General features: G+C 38.3%; 1 protein-coding gene across 1 annotated transcript in view; it reads right to left on the bottom strand.

The window, feature by feature from the left end:
- Positions 1-15,850, bottom strand: part of DOCK5 (dedicator of cytokinesis 5) — a 189,167-nt gene that overhangs the window by 108,018 nt on the left and 65,299 nt on the right. Inside the window, exons 3-5 of the mRNA XM_019714857.3 lie at positions 10,041-10,081; positions 4,671-4,726; positions 2,806-2,902 (exon numbers count right to left, since the gene is read on the bottom strand). Coding sequence (XP_019570416.3) covers positions 2,806-2,902; positions 4,671-4,726; positions 10,041-10,081 — 194 coding nt within the window. The remainder of the gene's footprint in view (positions 1-2,805; positions 2,903-4,670; positions 4,727-10,040; positions 10,082-15,850) is intronic.

Raw genomic sequence — 15,850 nt, 5'->3', positions numbered from 1 at the left:
CCAGCGAAATGTATTTGAGGTTTGCTACTTGGATACACACATTGTTGAGAAAGAAGTTCAGAAATTCTGTCTGAAGTCAACTGTCAATGGTTTAGGAAGGGACAGAAAAAAAAAGAAAAAGAAATAGAGAAAGCCATGATTTCTAATAAACCCATTTTAAGTGGATTATTTTTCTTTTTATTTTATTTTATTAAATTTATTGGGGTGACAATTGTTAGTAAAATTACATAGATTTCAGGTGTACAATTCTGTATTACGTCATCTATAAATCCCATTGTGTGTTCATCACCCAGAGTCAGTTCTCCTTCCATCACCATATATTCGATCTCCCTTACCCTCATCTCCCACCCCCCACCCCCCACCCCCCTTACCCTCTGGCAACCACTATAAGTGGATTATTTCTTAATGTGTGATCACATATCAAAAGCAGAAGCAGATGTTCAGCCCTAGCCATTGATTGAGGTTCCCATAATGAGTATATTTTAGTCAACCAACAGCAGCTATAAGACAGTTTTAAATATTCACGAACAGGTGCGGCCTGATGGCGCACAGTTGGTTAGAGCGCAACTTCTCAACAACAAGGTTGCCGGTTCAATTCCCGTGTGGGATGGTAGGCTGCACCCCCTGCAACTAAGACTGAAAACGGTGACTGGACTTGGAGCTGAGCTGCGCCCTCCATAAGTAGATTGAAGGACAACGACTTAGAGCTGATCCCTGGAGAAACACACTGTTCCCCAATATTCCTCAATAAAAAATAATTTTAAAAACATCTAAATATTTACAAACAGACAACAAAATATTTTATTAGATGTCAACATTAAGATGGGAAACTGCTTCCCTCTGAGAGGGGATGGACTTTGTTTTTTTAACTTAGAACTCAACTCTGCTATTAAATAGTGAAACTCCCACACAAGAAATCCCAAACCTGAGCTTATCACCATTTAACTACTAAGGGATTTGGGAGCCGACGTGTATGAATCAGACTTCTTCCTCCCTGATTTACTTATTTCTGATTTCTCCTCCTTAGCAGACTTGGCACAATTACCTGTGGATACGTGGAGGACAGAGATAATGAACTTAGCACGAGAGTCGCATTTTAGCAAGAGGACAAGTCTACTTCATGCTCTCCAGTCTTGTACATTACACCTTTAAAAAATTTTTTTTCTTTCCAGTATTTATTACGTAATACATTTCACCACTCACCGATTTCCAGAAAGAATATGCTAAGGAACTCACTCATGCACACGCAAGTCCTCATCCATCAAATGTGTTCCATCCACCACGAACTAATCAATTAACCAGAACCAGAGAGTGCTTTCAGTAGAAGTACAAGATGATCAATGCAGGCCAAATGGCTTAAAAGAGCATCTCTATCCTCCAGGAGCTCGTGACTTAAGAACTTACAGGTTAGCTCTCTCCTCAATTAAGCATAAAGAGATCAAAAGATAACTCGCATTACAAGACAGTAAGCCCCAAGAGCCCCAATGGGTTCAGTGATAAGTGCTCGTACAGGCCAGAAGGAAACATTATGGATTGGTGTGTTTAGAAGATACGTTATGAAGAAGAGATGCTTAAACTTGGCCTTGAAGGATGGACAGGTAGAGAAAAATCATGTGCTTTTCCATCAAAGGGGTTGGTGATTTCAACTCTGTGACCCATTCCAGGAAACAATAGCCCTGGATGGAAATGAAATATCTCACATGAACTCTCAGCTTTTGATAACTGCTTGTAGTACTTAAGAGTCTAGAGTGAGGTGTTCCCAATAACTTATTGACTTTTGGGAGTTAAAATGAAGAATCATCACATAACTGAACAAAAATCTAGATAAACAAAGCCACATAAAGAAAAGAGAATGGCTCCCAGGCCACTGAGTCGAGGCTTTTCCCTCACTGAACTCATTCACACATAAAATGAGAGCCTACATGTCCAGAGGAATTCCCAGCCAGCCATGAGAGATGCTACAGAGGCAAAACCTAGCAATGCTTATCCACGAGGTCTCCAGGAAAGAGGGAACTCTAGCAAACAGCATTTGTACAGTCTGATATCCAGGAAAGAGCTTCTTAAAGTGGACACACATGCAAGCTTGCTGCCAACAGACTTTGAGCATTCTTGGTCTTGCAAGATGGCTGCTCCTGGTGTTCAATACATGTAGAGGCTAAGAGAATGTCCCGATGTTTCCTCATTGATTAGTTGGTAATAACTGCTCCTCCTCTGTAGGAGTATTGTGAGGATTAATAGTACCTGGCATTTAGTAAGGACTATGTAAGTGTGTGTGGTTGTTTTATCCTTATTACTTTACAATCTGCATGTAGTCTCAGTTGAGAAAAGACTGAACTAAAGATTATACCCACTTCCTCTACCGCGCATATCACCTATGACCCTACACCAGGGAAATGAGAATCTGCTGGTTAGCAGCCACTGTACGGTCCATGTAAGGGGCACCCACTCCCCGCAGACTAATACCGTGTTTCCTCAAAAATAAAACCTAGCCGGACCATCAGCTCTAATGTGTCTTTTGGAGCAAAAATTAATATAAGACCCTGTTGTATTTTAATATAAGACCGGGTATAATATAATAAATGTAATATAATATAATTTATATAATATCTGGTATAATATAATACCGGGTCTTATATTAATTTTTGCTCCAAAAGACGCATCAGAGCTGATGGTCTGGCTAGATCTTATTTTTGGGGAAACACAGTAAGTAGCCAACCCCTTGCAGAGGATCACTCTGCCGCAGAACAGACAAGCTGGGGACCCAGGAATCATGCCACCAGCTCCAAGCCCCAGGGAAAAACTCACCACGTAGAGCTTGCGCCAAATGACAGCCCATTCTCGCAGCGTAGACGTGAGTTCCTGCACCAGCGGGAGCTCACCAGGAATCACAGTCTCGTGCTGCCTAAAGCAAACCAGACAGATGCCCACGTTATTCTGAGTTCATCATTGCTGCTTTTCCTGACAGATTCCTCAAAGCTCAAAGATGGCAATGGGGCTAGCTGGGCTTGAAACAAAGAAATACTTGTCCATTGCAGGGAGACTTTATCACATCTAAGTGTCTGAGAAAAGAGAAAGACCTGAGGACACTACATTTCTCAAAATGAATTCCGTTTCTGCAAGGCGATGGGCCCAAAGCCCAGCCGCGACCTCCCCATTTTGCATCTCCATGGGAGCCTCAATTACTGAGCCAGGCTGACTTCAGCAATTCCCAGGGATGGAAGCCAAAATTCAATATTTTAGCTGGGTCTGCCAAGCAGACATTTCTGCATGGCACAGGAGTCCTGAGGCTTGTAAACTCAAACAGGACCTGCTGGCAGGGACTAAGGTGGTGCCGTCTTCTGGTATGGGACTAGGTTTTCTTCTCATCTGCTGCTTCACAGCGTAGAAACTGTATACATACCAAACTCCTCACTCACAGAAGACTTATAACAAGGTTGCCCTGCCATTTAGTCACAAAATCCTCTCTGGTATTTTTATGATTAGCAGAAGGAAGGAGAGAACGAGAGCAAGGAAATGAATGGGGATTGTGGTAGGATTGCCAGATTTAAATAAAAACACAGGATGCCCCGTTAAGTCTGAATTTCAGAAAGATGAAAATAATTTTTCAGTATGTTTCAGAAAATATCTAGGACATACTGTAAACAATTACTTGTTATTATTTGAATCTCAAATTTAACTGGGTGTCCTACATTTTATATGGCAACCCTAATTAGTGGCAGTCTGCCTCCCACTCTGCCTGTCCACCCACATGGCTCTGGCTAGTGAAGCTGGAGGTTGCCCAGGAATGGACCAATGGAAAGATTCTCCAGGAGGGCAGGACACCTGGTCACCCAGCCTGATTTTGCTACTGAGGAGTTGTGTGAATTTGAGGATGTCACCACCTCTTATCTCTCAAACAAGGGGGCAGAACTTATGACTGAGAATGTTATTTGCAGCACTGAGTCTGCATAACTCTATAACCCACTCTACTCTCTATCAGCCCTGGGACTCCAGTCCAGCTCCAAGCTTTCCTTATTCCCTCAACTCTCGTGCCCATTGGCTCGCCAACTAAGTGGCCTCTCTCTCCCACTTCAGGCTTAGCTGTCACAGGCAGCACTTTCCAGACAAATGGTAAGGTGAAAAAGGAAAAAAAAATATCCAAAATGTAATGAAGTTTATCTGCAGTGCATGTTCACACACATTAGTTCTTATTTCACATCAAGTTCATGACAAACATAGGGCCAGATTTGTTTTCCAAGCCTGAGGTGCCCCCAGGCCAACTGACTTGCCCCAGGTTCAGAGCTGATTAGTGCAGGAGGCAGTGTGCTCATCTAGCTCCCAAAGTTCTCAAATTGGGGACTCTCAGGTCTCATCAGCAAGAGCACCAGACATTCATGGACGCGCACACATGCGCACACATCACTGGTGAACAGGTAGTGCGAGAAGAAGGTAACGGCCCCCTGTTCTTTCATTATCTGTGTTTATTGTCCTGGGGAAGGATGCCAGAGACGAACAAGAATAAAAAGAGAAGAAAGAAGAAGGAACTGTGCCAGGAAAACGTTTTTATTTATTTCTCTCTCATATGAGAGATGGAATTCATGAGTCAAGAGAAATAATGTACACAAGGCATTCTTTAAGGATAATCTTACATCATCATTGCTTTTTAGGGGTCTTCCCCGATTGGAACTTACCCTCGGTCTTCCACGGTTGCCTCTTTCAAATGGATATATGTTTCAGGGAAAATACCCTACAGAGAGAAGAACTTTGGTTATGTGGCCATAAAGATCTCAGCCCAAAGGAAAAAGCATGGACAGTAGCGAACAATGCGTGGTGGGGAGAAAGGACACGTGGAAAATAGCTACAGTTTGCAGCCAGGCTTGCACGATAGCAATCGCACTGACTGGCTGGCTATCTACATGAAATCATGGCTGAAACACTGAAAAGGTAGAAATTAAGATTTGGGTTCAGAGAGTTTAGATAAATGCTTCGTAAATGAACAGGCAAACATACCCGGGTCAGGCCGAAGCTGGAAATGGTAAAGAGGTTAACAGTGAGATCCTAAACCCTCCAGATCCTATCTGCCATGCGATGATTCCTTTTAAAGGGTTTTACATAATTAGTGAGATGGAGGACCACTGTGTTTCCCCAATAATAAGACCTAGCTGGACAATCAGCTCTAATGCATCCTTTGGAGCAAAAGTTAATATAAGACCCGATATTATATTATATTATGCTATATTGTATCATATTATATTATATTATATTATATTATATTATATTATATTATATTATATTATTATTAATTTTTACTCCAAAAGACGCATTAGAGCTGATGGTCTGGTTAGGTCTTATTTTGGGGGAAACACGGTATGTACTTAGTGGCCCATCAAATTATAGTGATTTTCTAAAGTGATTCCTCTCAGCACTTGCATTTTAACCAAATGCATCCCAAATCAATTAGTATTAGTTATCTGGTTATTTTTACCACTTCCCAATCTCACATTGCTCTTCATTCTATGTCCCTAAGATGCAATTCTATATCAGTACTGTGACATCTCCCAGGGGAAAACTAAAGCCCAGGAAGACCTACCAGAAAGACTGGAAACTGGCTGGTAGAAACCGAAGAAATGAAGATCAGATCTAACTAATAGGAAGCAAGTCTTGGATTAGAGTTCTTTCAAGTGCCAAAAATTTCTGCTGTTTAACTGTGTGATACACGCATTGATAAACAGAGAAATTGCCATCTGGAAACGGCATTGCAGTGCTTTGTTTTATGGGACTTTGCATGCCAGGCCAGTAGAAGAACCTGTTTAACCACCACCATTGGCTCAACTGCTCCTAGCTCTGTGCCTATAAAAGTTAGTGCAACCTGTGGACATTCCATGTCAGGGGTGGCTGACCACAAAGGTGGGAGACAGACATCCCCCTGCCTGGGGGACTGGGTCAAAGATGCGTGTCTACCCAGAGGTCCTTAATCCATTCAGAGGCAGAAAATGAGTGAATTTCAACTGGGGTCGGTTGTGTGTCTAGTTTCTTGTGCTGTATGTACCCATTCAATACTCTTCTTTCTCCTTTTTTAATCCTTTGCCAATAAAACAGGAAACAGTAAGAAAATTTGAGATTGGGCTGCTCCCAGCATAGGTGATGACAGGGTAGATTCTGTCGTTCCTTCAGAAGCAAAGTGGCCATCCTTTCCCGCCGGACAGGAAGAAAAGTACATACCTTCCCCTCTTTGCTTTGAGAAGGGGGCAAGTGTGGGCTGTATGAGTGAGAAATCACTATTCCAATCCTGTTATTAATAAGACCCAGGACACACACAGAGGCAAGGTAACATGACCTCTTCCACTATAGGGGCAGGATTCAAAGTGATTTTGGAAACCTGATTAAAAAGCTAAAAATGAACAAAAATACAATGTGACTATAATTTCTTTTGGGCCTGACTTCTGGGGTTCTGAAACTTCAGATCTGTTCTTAGGATGCCTAAGAAACTTTGGATGTTTCTTCTGACCGAGACATTGAGGTAAATGTTGTGTTGACTACCATGTTTGTGGAGAACCGGGCTGGGCTGTCCGAAACTCAGCTTGAGGATACGATGCTAGGTGAAATAAGCCAGACACAAAAGGAGAGACACGGTACAACCCACTTATATGAGATATCTAGAGCAGTCAGATTCATAGTGAAATTGCCAGAGGCTGCGGGGAGATGGAAATGGGGAGTCAGTGTTTAATGGGTACAGAGTTTTAGTTTTGAAAGATGGAAAAGTTCCAGAGATGGATGGTGGAGATAGTTGTCCAACAATGTCAATGTACTTAATACCCCCGAACTATACATATAAAAATGGTTAAAATTGTAACTTTCATGCCATGTATATTTTATTACAATAAAAAAAATGTCCAGAACTCATGAAAAAGTAGAACACTGGGTAAAGATGAACCACTTAAAGTAGCAGTTGTAGGAGCCATATTTGGAGTTTAAAATAAGATATAACATTGCTACTCCCAAAACTGTCCTTGCAGAAGATTTTTCAAATCAAGAAGGTAAAGGACCAATTAAAATTTTTATGCATTCATAATCTAATGACTGGTCTCCTAATAACCAGGAGAAATCCAAGACAGAAGCATTCGTAATATAAACAAACAGTGACTTACTTTGTGACATCTAAGCAGATCGTAAGCAGGTAAGTTATACTGGGTGTACAGATATGATGATATTCATATTAAGAGAATATTTATTTTGTTGTATTACCACTGCTATTGGGAGGCATCATCTTTCCATAATAGCATCTGTCCACTTATAGCCATTTAATTGTTCTGACAAACCTGAGGCTTGCAGAACTTTTCCTGGGCCATTATTGCACACAGAAAGCCAGAACAAACCTGGGTAATATATTTCTGATTTACAGCCTGTCTCTCAGTTTTGCTTTTCCTTTCTCAATGTAACCTACTCACTTGAGTAAAAAAAAAATAATAATAATAATAATGATTTTCTAGATAATGCCCCATCCACACTTCCACAATCCTGCCAGGATCAATACCAGTTTCTGAAAAGCTATTGGCTTCTTCAATTTGTAAAACCACTAGCTCATTTTATCACCATTCTAAATGGCTATGTCTGCTTATAAATGACACCAAAAATTTCCATTAAAATAATAGGCCTTTCAACTGGCAAATGTAGGAAAGAACGTTAGGAGAGCATTTCAAATAGGCTGGATCTCTTAATGAAGGGGTGTCAAAAGTTGAGCATAATTCATGACAATGGACTTTAAACTCCCTCTTTTTTTCCTGGATCTCTCCACAAGAGAGATATTTCAACTTAAAAATCAACGAATAAATGCACGGCCCTTGTTTGTACTATCATTTCGTTGAATTACAAAGCTTAATTATCAAGAACTAAGAGAAGCTCTTACTGAAATAATTCTTCTAAAGGGTGATAATTAACATTTAAATAAGGGTTTTAAAAAATGAATACAAAAAAATTAAAAACACATCTAGAACTTGTTGTTTAGATCCTAGTGTGGCACCCCAACTATCCGCTTTTCAAAGCAGACAAAAAAGGCACTAGCTAGATGCATTTTCATATATATTAGGAAATGACAGAATGCCTTAGCAACCAAGGTCATTTATGCTCATAAAGGATGATTACATACTACATACTCTGTGAAAGCGAAAGCTGTGGTCTGGGACCTTGTTTCAACATGATTCACATTCACCGGTTAAAACTCGAGAATTCTGTTTGTTACTTAAGTTCATATGATTTTATCTGAGAGTGGTTTTTTGGTTGTTGCTCATTTTTAAAAATTAACTTTTTTTAAAAGGATATGGAATTAAGTGACTTAAGCATTCTTGCTCTTTATTCAATTTAGAACTTCAAAATAATTAACTCTAATTATGTTTTGAAACAACTACGAATTCCATAATTATGAATAAAATAAACACTGATAGGGTTAAACTCAAGCCAAGAAGCAGAAGTGGCTGTAAATACTCTTGTCTAACTAGCATCCAGAAAGAAAAAAAAGTCTTTGCTTTAGATCAAGCCAGAACGTCTGCCACCTTGGTCCTTATTTGAAGGCCTGGAGAAATTAAAGTCAGCAAGAGTAAATGAAAATAATCAGGCTGGAAACGAAGACATGTGGTACAAGAATCTTTGGGTAGAAAAATTCAGCATCAGGATTTAGGGAGAAATCAAAGGACCAAAACTGTCAGAGCTGATACTCACTTTACAAGTAAGCACTGCTTTATTCTGGTAAAGTATTACATTGTCAAAGTTAACAAAGCGTGTGTGTGTGTGTACACATACATGTTCAAATACTGAGTGTGACTGAAGAATCAACAAGGTGGAAATCTTGAACAGACAGTCCTGTGTTTTTAATGGCCTATACCTTGTAGAAAGGTGTTGTTCTGGGCCCCGAGCTCCCTTGAGAGTTGTGTGAAAAGATTACGTCTGTTAGGTGGGTGCAAAAGTAATCGCAGTTTTTACAATGATTTTTAAACTTTTAAGCCACAATTACTTTTACACCAAACTACATCTCATACTAGGTTTGCAAAATAAAAACGGTGGGGTTTTTGACTCAACCCTTGATAAATTCTAAAATGTTTCCCTTACCCCTTTCCTAATTACCCATTTTGCATGTGAACTAACCATGAAATAATGTGGCCTGATCAACTCAACGTGGCTGTTTCAAAAGAAAGTGCTGACACGCTATGTTGCCCCAGAGTGCAGCGTCAAAGGAAAGTAGCTGAGCCGACCTAAATAAACCCAGGGGGTTATTAACATAATTAATAGATTTTCTTTAGCTTGAGGATTAGTAGTATTGACACTGGGAAATAGGAACCCATGAAGGTCAGTATTTTTCAAACTCTTTGCCCACAGTGAGATAAATTTTCATGGCAACCTGGTACTTAACGATACCCTAAAATTTAATTTGAAATTCCTAAAATACGTCAACATATGGAGCCAAACGAAACTTTCATGAAACAATACTTACCATGGTATTCCAGTTTCTTTTCTATTTTTCAGTTTTGTTTTATGAAAAGTATTGGTTACAACCCACTATACTGAGTTCATGATGTGTTACTGGGGTGGTGAGGTTCACAGTTGGAAAAGTACTGCTCTTGATTGGTCCATTTTACAATGAAGGAAAGAATCAAGTGGAAATGGGGAGAGCCTTTAGTTTTGGGAGTTTAGCATTGCAACTAAAGGATAACGGAAGAAGCATGGGTCCCTCCCTAAAAGACAGAGCCAAGGGCAGCAATGTCACTGGACCACCTTACAGCTTAGTTTGAGCGACGGAGCAAGAAGCATGCAGAGGCCCAGCCTGATCTGTGAATTCACCTCCGGGCTCTCATCCTTGAGTTGGCTGGTGGGGAAATACGGTCAATGGGATTTGCACTATTTTACTAGAGCTTTGAGGTGAGAGAGTTTGCAGTCACACCTATAGAACAGCCATTAAAGAGAAAGGAAACTAGGTCTAGAGAGCGCAGAGAGCAGATAATGGAATCGGATAGCACAACATACAAATAGCAGAGAGATTTCAAGCTAAAAAATGGAATCATGTGCCATACCTTTTTAGATTTATTTTGGAGAGTATATCCTCTGTACCAACCTGTCAAGGTATAAGAGAACACAAAATCTTTGAGGTTATCTTGAATTATATAAAGATATTAGCAATATACATCCTCACATCCTCTTAGAATACTGGGATGGAATCCAAGAGACAATTAGCAGACAATATGTTACAATTATGTGTATTTTGGTTTATTATACAATAAAAATCTAGATCAATTTTAGAGCTTTATTTTCTTAATAACTAAAGAATTTAAAATTCGTTTAGAACCATGCTTCATCTCTGCTCTTTTGGAGAAAGGTTAGCACAACAACAACAAGAAACAAGACAGAGGGCATATTACTACCTTAATACCTTACAGTTATTCAGTAAGTGTTTTTGTATGAATAAATACGGACTTTCATCCATATATATACATGTGTGTATATATATATATATATATATATACACACATACATACATACATATATACATATACATATATATATATACATACATTTTGCAAGTCATTTTATACTATTAAAACAGATATTTAAAAATAATTTACATAATCTCTCTTTTTTCTAAGTTCCAAGGTTAAGAACCAGTATTCTGGAATAACTTTAGAGTAGCAAGTCTTATATATACAAATAGATTTGCATCTAAAACTATTGAAACAAATTATAAAACATTTCAAATAATTCTTGGCAATGCTATAGGCACCCCCACAATAAAAATATTTTATGTGTTTGCTTGATGAGGCTTTAAGAAAAAGCTTTAACTTCCTTTTTAAAATTCCAATAAATACACATATACATATGGCTGTTTTCCCATCCTCTATCTTGTAATGGGAGTATATAATTCAATCTGTCTATAAACACGTATTTTACATTAAATATTTATTGAACACCTATTATAGCTACTTCACTGTAACAATTTTCCTCATTCTCCATGCCCATCATGGAGGCATCAGGGTGGTCATCTTACCTAAGTAAACCCTGTTGTAAGTGGTACAGATGTGTAAAGCAGCCGCAAATATACAGTGAATAGACAGAAGTTGTCATTAAAATGTCAGGCAATTGCTAATAGGGTTCAAGACCTCTCTGGTAATTTGTTCTATATGAAATTATCCAGAAAATAGACACATAATCTATTTTGGACATGCTACAAGTAGAAAATTGAATTTACCTTCTTTGCACATAGATTCACATTTTAAAGCATCAGTATTTAAAAATTTAACAAAGTTTGCTGTTTTTTGCAGAGAGGAAGGAATGGGGTATTTTCCTATAGAATCATTATAGGTTTGCATCAAGGTCCATGGTTGAGAAAAAGGTATTGGAACAGGGAACACTGCTCCCCATTTACAATGTCAGAGTTCGCAAGAGATCCAGGTGTAACACAAAGCTAAACATTTCTCCCAAGTGTCAAGTCTTCACCATTGGTACTTGCTTCGCCTGCTAACTCATGAAAATGGCTGTTGCAGGAATGAATGGCTTCACCTTCATCCTGGGATGGGGGAGGGGAGGTAAACTGAGCAACAATACTTGACTCTCTTCCAACCAGTTTTCATCTCTCTCTGTCCATAAAACTAAGCTGTTACAATACAGACTCTGCTTCATGTTCAGAGAGGAATTTATCTGTACTTTGTAAACAGTACTTTTGCATAGCCATTCATCACAGAATTATGCTTCCTAAACCTGTCATTTTTGAAACCCATTTTTTTTTAAACCTCCTAAGTCTCCTCTAAAATCGTGGTATGTGTAAAACCCCAATCTAAAGGCACAAAATTACCACGCTGAATTTGTAAAAGTGAACATTCGTTTTGCTTGGCATTACTGCGGAGCAGAATATTGCCTATGTCTGGAGTTCTAATCATATACTATTAAGACTCCATGAATTCAATTGCTAATAACTGCAAGGGATATGGTAATAGTCCAAGAGCTGTTGTTGTTGTTGTTATAGGCTGTGGAGTCAGCTCTGACTCCTGGTGACCCTATGAATGAGCGATATCCACAAAGTCCTGTCCTCAACAGCCCTGCTCAGCTCCTGTGGCCTCACGCCTGTGGCTTCTTTTATGGAATCAGTCCATCTCTTATTTGATCTTCCTCTCTTCCTGCTGCCTTCTATTTTTCTCCACAATGTTGTCTTTTCCAAAGAACTCTGCCTTCTCCTGATGTGCCCAAACAACTTCAGCTTTGCCAAGAGTACGTTTGCTCATTTCCACATTACAAATCTGGGTTGTGATACAAGCAAAAACACAATTTTTCAATTAATCCCAATATTTAAAGCAAGATAGTCATAGTTAAATACGGTAAAGTGATGAGGCTTCTGAATGTATGACGATGAAAAGGGTAGAGAAGGTATACCAACGAGCAGCGATAACCAATGAGTACTGTGAACCGGTAGGAATCTCAAATGCTTTCGTAAGTTAGTACATTACTAACTGAAAGGAATGACGGGGGGATGATGAATCCAGAGGGCTACTCTTACTAACATTTAGGTGAAATGAGTTTCCAAAAGTAAATTAATAGCAACCATGGGAAACATAAAATGTGATTCTATGCTACAGGTTGCCCTGCCATTCGGGAAACCAGTCATTTCTGCTTTCCTGGGACTGCCCCAATCCAGAATAAAACTATGCCTCTTCCAAGTTGAAATTATCAGAGTGTCTAATTCCATTGTCAACGCTGCTTACTTTACCTCGTTTCTCAGCTAATCTCCATCTGTCAAGACTCTACCATCTGCTCCATTTCATCTCACCTGCCCAGATGGATTTCTCACTTCCTGGCTCCCACATGACAGTTCCCTCAGTCAGTTCTCCCTTCTACATACAGTCATGCAACAAATATTTATTAAGAACTAATTCAGGAAACACGGTGTAGTAGAAAGCAAGAATTATCATGAAAATTACACTCTAATGTTAAAAAAATGAAAACATAGATAAGATGATCTCAGATGACAATGCTAAGAAAACGTGTTCATGGAGAGTAACACGGCAGAGAGTGATCAGTAACATGGAACATTAGGTAAGGTGATTAAGGAGAAGTTACTCTGAGAAGCTAAAAGGAGCAGTCATGAAAGGGGAAAAGGCAGTATGAAGGTGGTTAGAGGGAGGCATGATTCTCAACCCTGGCTGCCCATTAGATTGACGAGGGAATTTTTTTAAATACTGATGTCTGGGCCACATCCCCAAATATCCGGACTTAAATGGACTTGGGTGGGTCTCAAGCTTGGTGCTTCTAAAAAGTTCCCCTGGTGATTCTAATGTGTAGCCAGGATTGATTATCACATATATAGGTATTTTACGCCATACGGGAATATGGCTTTTATTTTAAGTATAATGGGAAATCAGGAGAGGGCTCTAAAGGACATCATACCTGAAACATACTTTTTAAAAGATCATGCGCTTGCTCTATGAGAATGGATTGTGGGATATGAAACATAGCAGAAAGAGAAACATCAGTTAGGAGATTAGTATGTGCAGTGAAAATGAGGAGATGAAAAGATGTGGGGCATATTTTGAATCAAACAGAGCTGTTCATGATTTAGCTGGGAATAGCAAGGAATAGGGGAGGAAGGGCAAATAGTCAAGGACATTTAGACCTGAAGCTTAGGCAAATGGGTGGACAGTATTATTCTTTGGTATCAAAAGATTTAAAAAAGGAAAACATTGAGGAATGGGAGAAAGAATCAAGAGATGCATCTTGGACACTTAAAGGAACTAGAAAAAGAACAGCAAACAAAGCTCAATGTAAGCAGAAGGAAGGAAATATCAAATATCAGAGTGGAAATAAACAAAATCGAGTTTTTAAAAAATACAAAGATCAATGCAACCAAGACCTGGTTCTTTGAAAAGATAAACAAAATTGATAAATCTTTTATCAGACTCACGAAGGAAAAGAGAGAAAATCCAAATAAGTAAAATCAGAAATGAAAGAGAAGTGACAACAAATACCACAGAAATACAAAGGATTATAAGAAAATTCTACAAGCAGTTATACATCAACAAATTGGACAATCTGAAAGAAATGGATAAATTCCAAGAAGCATACAATCTTCCAAGACTGAATCAAGAAGGAACAGAAAATCTGAACCAACCAATTACTACTAACAAAATCGAATCAAAAAGTAATAAGAAAAACTCCCAAAAAACAAAAGACCTGGACCAATGGCGTCACCAGTGAATTTTACCAAATATTCAAAGAAGTATTAACACCTATTCTTCTCAAACCATTCCAAAAAATTCAAGAGGAGGGAAGGTTTCTAAGTTCATTCTATGAGGCCACCGCTACCCTGATTCCAAAAGCAGACATTACAAACAAAAAAAATTGTTATTTTCCTAATGAACATAGATGCAAAAATCCTCAAGAAAATATTAGCAAACCAAATTCAGCAATACATTAAAAAGATCAGACACCATGATCAAATGGGATTTATTCCTGGGATGCAGGGTTGGTTCAATATCTGCAAATCAAACATGACATATCACATAAACAGAATGAAAGATATAAATTATATGATCATAATCAACAGATGCAGAAAAAGCTTTTGACAAAACCCAGCAGCCATTTATGATAAAAACTCTCAGTACAGTGGGAATAAGGGAACATATCTCAACATAATAAAGGCCATAAACAACAAACTGACAGCTAACATCACGTCACACTCAACAAGGAAAAGCTAAAAGCATTTTCCTTGAGATCAGGAACAAGACAACGATATCTACTTTCACCACATTTATTCAACATGGTATTAAAAACCCTAGCCACTGCAAAATGAAAAGAAAAAGAAATAAAAGGCACCCGATTTGGAAAGGAAGAAGTAAAACTGTCATTATCTGCAGATGACATAATACTATACAGAGAGAACCTGAAAGTTACCGCAAAAAAACTATTAGAACTGATAAATGAATTCAGTAAAATAGGATACAAAATTAATATTCAGAAATCACTTGCATTTTTATACACCAATAATGAACTATCAGAAAGAGAAATTAAGCAAATAATCCCATTTACAAACACATAATAAATACATACAATACAATACAATACAATACAATACAATACAATACAATACAATACAATACAATACAATACAATACTTAGGAATAAATTTAACCAAGGAGGCAAAAGACCTGTACTTGGAAAATTATAAGACACTGAAGAAAAAAAATCTAAGACAATATAAAATAAATGGAAGCATGTATCATGCTCATAGGAAGAATTAACATAGTTTAAATGTCCATTCTACCCAAAGCAATCTACAGATTCAATGCAATCCCTATTAAAATACCAATGGCATTTTTCACAGAACTAGAATAAATAATCCTAAAATGTATATGGAACCATAAAAGACCCTGAACAGCCATAGCAATCTTGAGAAAGAAGAACAAAGTTGGAGGTATTAAGCTACCTGATATCAAACTATATATTACAAGGCCATAGTAACCAAACCAGCATGGTGCTGGCATAAAAACAGACATATAGTTCAATGGAACAGAATAGAGAGCCCAGAAATAAGTCCATAACTATACGGTCATTTAATCTATGACAAAGAAAGCAAGACTATGCAATGGGGTAAAGACAGTCTATTCACTGAATGGTGTTGAGAAAACCGGACAGATACATGCAAAAAAAATGAAACTGGACAATCTTGTTCTATATACAAGAAGAAACTCAAAATGGATTAAAGACTTAAATGTAAGACCCCAAACCATAAAACTCTTAGAAGAAAACATAAGTAGTAAACTAGTTCTTTGACATAGCTCTTAGTAATATTTTTTTTCTGATATATCACCTCAGATAAGGGAAACAAAAGAAAAAATAAAAT

Source organism: Rhinolophus sinicus, chromosome 15, assembly GCF_057876585.1.
Source record: "Rhinolophus sinicus isolate RSI-liver-muscle chromosome 15, RSI-T2T, whole genome shotgun sequence".
NCBI lineage: Eukaryota > Metazoa > Chordata > Mammalia > Chiroptera > Rhinolophidae > Rhinolophus > Rhinolophus sinicus.
Note: the sequence above shows the minus strand (reverse complement) of the source record. Positions and strands in the feature narration are given on the sequence as shown.